Source organism: Zingiber officinale, chromosome 3A (assembly GCF_018446385.1).
Source record: "Zingiber officinale cultivar Zhangliang chromosome 3A, Zo_v1.1, whole genome shotgun sequence".
NCBI lineage: Eukaryota > Viridiplantae > Streptophyta > Magnoliopsida > Zingiberales > Zingiberaceae > Zingiber > Zingiber officinale.
In genome coordinates, this window is record NC_055990.1 from 127,223,087 (window position 1) to 127,232,720 (window position 9,634).

At 44.8% G+C, this 9,634-nt stretch overlaps 1 protein-coding gene across 1 annotated transcript; it reads left to right on the forward strand.

Annotated features, from left to right (window-relative positions):
• The first annotated feature begins 3,405 nt into the window (after nucleotides 1-3,405).
• On the forward strand, nucleotides 3,406-4,389 carry LOC122052400 (putative germin-like protein 2-2). Its single transcript, XM_042613897.1, has 2 exons — nucleotides 3,406-3,574; nucleotides 3,660-4,389. The coding sequence occupies exons 1-2, from the start codon at nucleotides 3,460-3,462 to the stop codon at nucleotides 4,220-4,222; spliced, it is 678 nt and encodes a 225-aa protein (XP_042469831.1). The 5' UTR covers nucleotides 3,406-3,459; the 3' UTR covers nucleotides 4,223-4,389.
• The last annotated feature ends 5,245 nt before the right edge of the window (nucleotides 4,390-9,634 follow it).

Here is a 9,634-nt window from a genome sequence, read left to right on the forward strand (position 1 = left end):
AGGCCCGGCTAGGTCGGGCCGGGTCTGACGAGCACGTCCGGCTGCGGCCCGTTCTTCTTCCATTCTCTGTATTTGGGGGGGAGGCAAGCTCTGCTCTGCGGCTCGCCTGGAGTCACAGGCAAATTGGAAGCAGTTATTGAGATCATGCGTCCTAGACCGATAATATGTGCAATATGGTGCTCCCCTTGGTCCGGGCCTGGGCGCGTGTATGGCAGCAACTCGCGGAGCTGGTCTGACTCCCTGAGCTGGCTGAGGGGCAGGCCTGGGTTGAACGCACTGAAGTGGCTGAGCTGGCTGTGGTGCTCTCCTTTCAGGTCGGTTGCCAGGAGCCACTGTCTTTTCGGCCTTCCTCCTAGCTGCCTGAGCTTCCTCCACTTTGATGTAGCAAGAAGCTTTCTCCACCATATCATCAAAACTTCGGGCGGGGTTTTTGATGAGGTCCCTGAAGAATTCCCCTTCTAGCAATCCGTGGGAGAAGGCGCTCATCAGTATTTCTGAGGTGGCGGAGGGGACGTCATTGGCCACCTGACTGAACCAATTGATATAGCTCCGCAGAGACTCGGTCGGACCCTGTTTAAAAGCGAAAAGACAGTGGTCAGTTTTTTGATACTTACGACTGCTGGCGAAACGACGTAAGAAGGCCGTTTTGAAATCCAAGAAGCGATTGATGGACTCTGGGGGCAATCCATCGAACCACTTCTGCGCCGAACCCGACAGGGTATGTAGGAATACCCGGCATTTGACAGCATCGCTGTATTGATACAACATAGCCACGTTCTTGAACTTTCGCAGATGCTCTTCCGGATCTTTGCTTCCATCGTATTCTCTGATGTTCGGGGCTCGATAACCCCTTGGTAGGTTTTCCCTCAAGATCTGAGCCGAGAAGGGTACCTTGTCATCCGGATCTTCGGGCAGGTCTTTGGCAGAGATTATAGCTTTTCCCTTTCGTGCATCTCGGGGTGGATGTAGAGAGCTTTCCGCCACCGACGCCTGCGGCTCTTCTTTCTTCGGACTATGCTCGCGAGGTCCAGGTTGATGATAGTTGCAGCGAGGCTCTCGGAATGAAGTACGAGGGAGTTCTTCTGGCTGCTTCCTCTTTGAGCCCCTGTCGGAGACAGGAGCTGGTTCTTTAGACGCTTTAGGCGCAAGGCGAGGTCGTGAAACTGTTCCTTGTTTTTCAAAGGCGGCTCGCTTTTTGACCTCCTTGAAGAGCTCGTACTCCCCCGCAGTCATGGTAACATTAATCCTCCTGCTAGAACTTCGATCAGAGTCCTCCATCTTCACGCTTCGGATCAGGCTGTTGTGTTTCCCACAGACGGCGCCAAATTTGATCCTGTCCGAAAGCTGAGTCAGACGAAGGCTGGTCGCGATGGCCTAGTTGTTGACGGAAAGTCGCGGGTGATCCGGCTCCCACGGGCGGCTGACGATGCTGCAGGCCCCTGCACACACTCAGACGACCCCCCCTCTCACGTTAGAGACCAGAATCCAGGGAAAAAGTCTCCGGGTCAGGCCCTCCGACGCTCAAGTCAGGTACTTTTTTCCCAGAAAACGCAAAGAGAAGGCAAAAAAAGTTGTGGAAAAAATTGACGAGAGAGCGTACCCGCGTATGAAGAATCCTCCTCCTTTTATGCATCGCCCCTGCTTCTAGAACCTGCCAACATGTCAGAAAGCGTTAGACGCTGGACTTTGTCGTGTAGTCCCTGACACCCGTCGTGCCGCTATTGGTTGTGAAAGCATCTTCTCGTTTAGGAACCTCCGCCTTTACACATGGGTTTTGTCTTGTACAGAAGGACATCTATCAGGCTGCTATTGGTTATGAGGGCATCTTTTCGTTTAGAAACCTCCGCCTTCGCACATATCGCTAGTATGTAATGATTACCCCTTGACGGACAATTGTGATTCTCCGACTCCAGCACTGCTTAGCTCATCCGTTCTATTGTGGCCTGCGTCTGCCTCGCATCCTCCGATCAGATCCGGCCTCTAAGCGTCACCTGCGAGTTGGGCTGACTCTGAACAGCTCTGTCGATCTCGACCTGTACCCTGCGCTTTGTATTTCCTGGCCCTCGACCGTGGGCCTGTAGATCGAGCTATCTCTAAACAGCTCTGTCGATCCCGACCTGTGATTTGTACTTCCTGGCCTTCAATCGTAGGTCTGTAGATCGAGCTGTCTCTAAACAGCTCTGCCGATCCCGACCTGTACCCTGCACTTTGTACTTCCTGGCCCTCGACCGTAGGCCTGTAGATCGAGCTGCCTTCACACAGCTCTGCCGATCCCGACCTGTGATTTGTGACTTGTACTTCCGGGCCTCCGAATTGCAGGCCTGTAGATCGAGCTGTCTCTACACAGCTCTGCCGATCCCGACCTGTACCCTGCACTTTGTATTTCCTGGCCCTCAACCGTAGGCCTGTAGATCGAGCTGTCTCTAAACAGCTCTGCCGATCCCGACCTGTGATTTGTACTTCCTAGCCTTCAATCGTAGACCTGTAGATCGAGCTGTCTCTAAACAGCTCTGCTGATCCCGACCTGTACCCTGTACTTTGTATTTCCTGGCCATCGACCGTAGGCCTGTAGATCGAGCTGTCTCTACACAGCTCTGCCGATCCTGACCTGTACCCTGCACTTTGTATTTCCTGGCCCTCGAATCGCAGGCCTACAGATCGAGCTGTCTCTACACAGCTCTGCCGATCCCGACCGGTATACTGTATTCCGCCTGTCGTCTCCCTTTGTCTTTCAACTACTTTGCCCCTTTGATCGACAAGTCTGCCTGACCTCGGACTACCCCATATGCTTGACTTTCACTGCCTAGTCAGCTTGACCATCGACTGCCAAGTCACCTTGACTATTGACTGCCGCATCATCTTGACTTTTAACCGCTATATGACCTTGATCCTTCTTACCCTTTCCTTTTGGATCCCTCCATTGCCAGCCGTATCAATGTGAAAGACGTATGTTATCTGGCTATGAGAAGTAAAGTGAAATTATATATTAAAGAATCACATTATATGATTATTCAAAATAGGAAAGTATCTGGCAAGTAATTAATCAATTATTGTCCTTTCTCGTGCATGGAAATGTACTTATCTTTAGGGCTATTTTCCTGGTATTTGGTAGCATGTAGTCATGGTTGACATGTTATATCTGGATTTTGATGTTTAACTTGGAACTGGGTCGTGTTTCTGGATACTATTAGATTGCTGCACATGCCAAGAAACGTTTACCTTGGCGATCGACATGTTTTAACAAATAAAGTTCATCAGAGCAGGTGAATTGATTGCAGCAGAAGGAAATTAAGCCACCTTAATAGACTTTTCAACTTAATATCTCAGGTAAGAACATTTCAAACCTAGCTTGTTACCCGCATCTGTTCTATATAAACCCATCACCTCTAAGCTCTCAATGCATTCACCATTAACTTCCTCAATACAAGCTCTAGCTAGTACTGAGAATTCAAGCTAGGCATGGCTGTTAAACTCCTCCTCATTGCACTCCTTGCCTTAGCTTCCTCAAATGCAATATTGGCTTCCGATCCTAGTCCCCTGCAGGACTTCTGCGTCGCCGATCGTAACTCAAAGAGTATGCCTGCATTTTTTTTAAAAAACTTTACCCTCGTTTAACAAAATCTTTCCTCTCCAGCATTATAAATATTGATATTTTGCAGTATCCGTCAATGGATTTCCATGCAAGAACATGGACGACGTGAAAGCGGAACACTTCTTCTTTTGCGGCCTTGATAGGCCCGGCAACACCACCAACAACGTCGGCTCCGCTGTCACCCAAGTAAACGTGAACCAAATCCCAGGGTTGAACACGCTCGGCGTCTCCTTGGTTCGCATTGACTATGCACCTAATGGTCTCAACCCTCCTCACACCCACCCACGCGCCACGGAGGTCCTCGCCGTGCTAGAAGGAGAGCTCTACGTTGGCTTTGTGACCTCCAACCTCAACGGCGGCGGCAACCGCCTATTCACCAAGAATCTGAGAAAGGGTGATGTGTTTGTGTTCCCGCAGGGCCTCATCCACTTCCAGTTTAACAGAGGGAAAACTAATGCGATCGCGTTCGCCGGTCTCAGTAGCCAAAACCCAGGCGTCATCACTATCGCCAACGCTGTGTTCGGGTCGCAGCCGCCCATTTCTGATGATGTGCTCGCCAAGGCTTTCCAAGTGGACAAAAACCTTATTGACCGGCTCCAGGCGCAGTTCTGGACCGACAACAACTACTAGAAACCTGCTTTCGAATTAATAATCATCTACCAGCTTTTCGTTATTTAGGTAATGTTATATTTGTTGGAATAAGAATTAGCCAAGCCAACAGTAGCGTGACTACTGTTCGCATGTGATGTTATAATTTTATATATCAGTCGAGACTCGAGGTCAATATGTCATGAATAAAAAGAAAATATAATCCAGTTGGCTTTATATATAAATAATACTTATTAATTCGTTGCCACCAAACTGAAACATGTGGTAAATGATCAAGACATGGGAGAGATTATATTTAGTCACGTTAAATTTCGACCCAAAATCTCATGTGATAATATCTTATATCTTAATTATTGCATTGTCCCGAATGGACTTCCATCGAACTGAAACATGACTAGATACTAAGATACATCATAATGCATGATGCATCTATCTTTTGTCCACTACCAAGTATATTTTGCTCATATATATATCTAAGTACTTCGATGCTTTCATCTATATATATATATATATATATATATATATAACTAAGTACTTCGATGCTTTCATCTGGACAAATCACAATGGATATATTTTGCAACAGATAGGTTATACCTTAGACCTAGTCAACATGGGGTTCGACTAATTCATCTAAGCTAGCCGTCACTCTCAGGGTTGGCCCTGGAGGAGGGTCATACTAGGCGATAGCCCTAGGCCCAGAATTTGAGGGGGCTCAATTTTTTTTTTTTAAAGTATTATGTATGTAGTTGGGGCCTTGGGTAGTTGGGCCTAAATTCATATTTCATAATTTTTTTATATTGTCTTTTCCTTTTATCCTTTTAGGTTGCAATTTGCAAAGTGATAAACAAATGAAAAATTAGGGATTTGGAGCTACCATGAAACAATTAGAAGATATAATCTTAATTTTTGAAAAATATAGGAATAATGATTTTGTTGCAAGTTTAACTATTACTAAAAGTCTTGCATTGTATATGGACATAGAGCCAATATTTACAACAAAACGTCATATTTTTAGGAAAAAATAATTTAATGAAAGTGAGGACGATGAAGTTTCACTATCGTCCTTTAGAATTGATTATTTTGTTATTGTTGTGGACATGACGATTGCTTCTTTAAAATGTAGAGATTTGAGCAAATGAAAACTTTTGAAAATATATTTGGTATTTTATTTGATTCAAAAATGTTAAGAACTTAGGACGATGATGAATTGTGAAAATATTATGTCAATCTAAAATCTACTCTAACTCATAACAACTCATCAGATGTTAAGTTAGATGATTTATTTATCGAATTAAAAAATATTACAAATGACTTTACCAAATATAGTAATGTCTAGAATTGATATTCTTGAATTTGTTTAAGATATAAATTATTATCCAAATATTGCAATTACTTATAGAATCTTGTTGACTATGCCTGTTACGTCGGCTGAAAGGAGTTTTTTTAAATTAAAAGTATTGAAAGCATATATGAGATCGTCAATGTCGCAAGAAAAATTAAATGGATTGACAATTTTATGTATTGAGAAAGACATTTTGAAAAATCTTGAAACTGTAGATGAATTATATATTATTAAAAATTTATTTTGGATCTCAAAACGGAATTCGACCAGTGGATGAACATCACCAGACCATATAAAATACCAGTAGACAGTTCCGGAAACCTACTGGACCCAAAAGATTGGACGTCAGACCTAAAGAAAAAGGCGTCAACAGAAAACAAGGCAATCAACACCCTACAGTGCGGATTGACCAGAGAAGAATTGAACCGGGTCGGACCACATAAGAACGCCAAAGTGTTGGAGGATCTTGCGGCCGGCTTGAAGGGGGGTTGGATAGACGGCACCCCCAATCACTCGCTTCCTACGTATTCGTTAGTGCGCAAGCGGAAATACAAATACTAATTACGAATACGAAAGCTAAAGACAAAGAAAAGAACAAGCAAACCAATGCACGTTCGATGTAACGTGGTTCGGAGATGATGCTCCTACTCCACGGCTGTCCGTAAGGTGGACGATCCCTCAATCCGTCGGTGGATTAGTCCCCGGAAACTCCGGCTAGCACAATCCTCCTTGTCGGTGGAGAAACCTCGCCACAACTCGATCAAGAACACTTGGATTGCTAGAGTACTAGATGACTACTAATTAGGCTTTAACCAAGTCTAATTTCGTCGCCTTGGCCGGCCATATCAAGCTCCTTCTTATAGAGCTTGGAACAAATCAGAACCTGATTTGCCCGTTACCAGTCGACTGGTCCTTGCACCAGTCGACTGATGCCAGCCCAACGGCTCTCTCAACGGCTATCTGCTACAGTGCATCAGTCGACTGGTCCATACACCAGTCGACTGCTACAGTATGCTACAGTAACTGCTACAGTAACTTCTACAGTGCCGCTACAGTAAAACCCTAAAACTAGGATTTTACTCCGAGTACAATCTCTCATGCACTCATACCCTCACGACTCATTTGACTCTTCTTTGCAGCCTTGACCTCTTGCCTTCAAGCCTACTTCCATTGGCTCTCGTCCCTCGGATGCATCCAAGCCCGCGGCTTGTCTCCAATGCCATCCTTCGTGTATGCCTCGAAGTCGCTTCCCTCGGCCCTTGTCCTTGCTGCCTTGTCCACGGTCCCTCAGATGCATTCAAGCCCGCGGCTTGTCCTCAATGCCATCCTTCATCGGACCCGAAGCCGTCAACCTGAGTCACATGTGTCACCTGCAGTCCTGCACAACTCAAGTACACATATCAAATAACGAGGGTAAACCTAACTTAAACCTTTTGCCCAAACACCAAAACACATGGTCCCACGAACCATTGGGATTGCTCCAACAATCTCCCCCTTTTTGGTGTTTGGCAATACGTTTAAGTTAGGGAAAACAAATAGCAAAACAAACATGCTAAAACAAATGGACTTACGATGCCAAGGCTACACACTTGGACTTACACCGCCGAATGGACTTACGTTGCCAAGGCTACACACTTGGCAACCGCCGAATGGACTTACGTTGCCAAGGCTACACACTTGGCAACCGCCGAATCAATGTATCATGTATTGGAACCTATCCCAAGGCTCCCCCTACACCTATGCTCCCCCAATGAGCTAGGATTTTTACAACGGGTTTTTTTTTAAGAACCTATCCCAAGGCTCCCCCTACGCAAAAGGACTAAGGTTTTCCCAACTAAACCTTACTTCTCCCCCTTTGCCTAACATCTAAAAAGTTCTCCAACAATATCCCAATTGTTGAAAACTTATCATCCAAACTGACCCTAAACTCATGTATTAATCCCCCTTGGATCCCATACATCTAAGTGAGTTGACATGGTCACAAACCAATGCTGAAAACAATTTCAGACTGGTATCAGTCGACTGCCCCAAGTGCCAATCGACTGCCCCCTTCGACAGAACCTTACAGAAGCATTCTGTGGTCGAAAAACACTGTTACCAGTCGACTGGTATCGGCACCAGTCGACTGCCCTCGTCAAAATGAGCTTACAGAACCATTCTGTGCTCAAAAACATTATTACCAGTCGACTGGTATCTGTACCAGTCGACTGGTACCCTATTTCTGAAAAAATCAGCATTTTCAGGCCACCTTCAGAAATGCACCAGAAATTCCCTAGACCTCCAAAAATTCCCAAATTTTGTGGAGAGGTCTATTGTACTAGTGTCTACTTGGAAAAAATATATTACAAAATATATCTATCACCAATCCCAAGATTGACACAAAATCCAAAACTAGCTAAAAAGTTCAATTGAACCTTGACCTAAAGTCCTAGTTTTGGCTTCCTCTTGATGTATTTGCCCATACCAACCCACAATGCATCCCTAGCATTGGTTTATATGACATCTATACATCCAAAACCATTTATCATGCTATATGACCCCAAATGTCATATTTCTTGCATGAAACACAAACCATGTGTGTGCCAAATCCCTAGGTTTGAGACTCAAGTCCGTCTCTAAACCACTTGGCGCACTCCATGGCTCCTCTAGACCCCCAAGTAGAACCCACCTGAGATCCATTGGCCATGGGTCTCAATTTGACTCTTTGAGCTCCCCCTAGAGCTCTTAACCTTAACCACCTCCCTAGGTGACTCATCTATTGTGGCTACACCACAATGATGTCCCTTAGAAGATCTCCTTATCTTCTTGATCTTGGACACATCATCCTTGCCATAATCATATGCAACCCTAGCATATTTATTTTTAGCCTTGGATGGCTCTCCCTTGCCCTTATCATGTGCCACCTTAGCACATGGTCTCCTTTTGACCTTGGAGACACTAGATCGGTATCCCAAACCCGATCTATCATTGTTGGGTTTTTGACTCCCCAACACCATACTTAATCTCTTAGATCCAATAGTGAATCTCTTAAGGAATTTCTCTAAACCATCAAGCTTTGCCTTCAAAGCTTGATTCTCCCTTTCTAGGTTCCTAACCCTAGAGTCAACATGTCCACCTTGGACATTCCTAGACCTACCCTTTTTAGGCATATGTCTCCCCTTCTTGGGATTAATGTCTTGGGTCTCCTTAGGTCTACCATTTCTAAATTTATCATGCATAGATTTCCTAGGGTTATGATCCACATTTACCCTACTCCTATCATGATATCTAAAACCAAAATTTTGCATGTGCATATAATGATTAACATTATTTTTCCTAGTATACATGGAGGAGTTTAAATTTGAATTAACCTTCAAGTTAGGGTATACCTCCCTTACCCTTGAAGCTCCCCCTTGACTCTTGCTTCTCTTCTTCTCCCATTTCTTCAAATGCGCCAACTTCTTGATTTCTTTCTTCTTTGGGCATTTGGTGTGGTAATGACCCCGTTCACCACACGTGAAGCACACTATGTGCCATTTCTTCTCCTTCTTTTGGGCTTCTTTATTCCTACAACCCATGTTAGCATTCAAAATAACTTGATTGGGTTTAGGAGTTACCTTCTTCTTACCCAATGGACATCTACTCTTGTAGTGCCCCTTCTCATTGCACCCGAAGCATATTATATGGTCTTTTGACTTCACTTCGGTGGAGGTGCTTGCCAGGTTGATTTCCAAGACTTCTTCTTCTTCGCTTGTCTTGGATTGTTCTTCAACCTTTGAGGATGTCTCCTCATCCACACTAGTGGATGACATTTCTTCATCCTTCTCCTCTTTCTCCTCGGAAGTTGAGTGCTCTTCACCTTCCGATTGCTCCTCCTCTACTTGAGCTTCTTCATCCGTTTCTTCGGATTTTTGTTTTTCTTGTGTATGCATAGGTTCTTCCCATTGAGCCTTCTTTATCTTGCTCCACAAATCGTGAGCATTCTCGTATTTACCTACAAGGTTCATTACGTCATAAGGCAAAATATCAATTAATATAGATATTACCTTGTCGTTTGCCTTTGACCGAGAGGTTTGCTCCTCCGTCCAATGTCGTGGTCGGAGCTTCTTCCC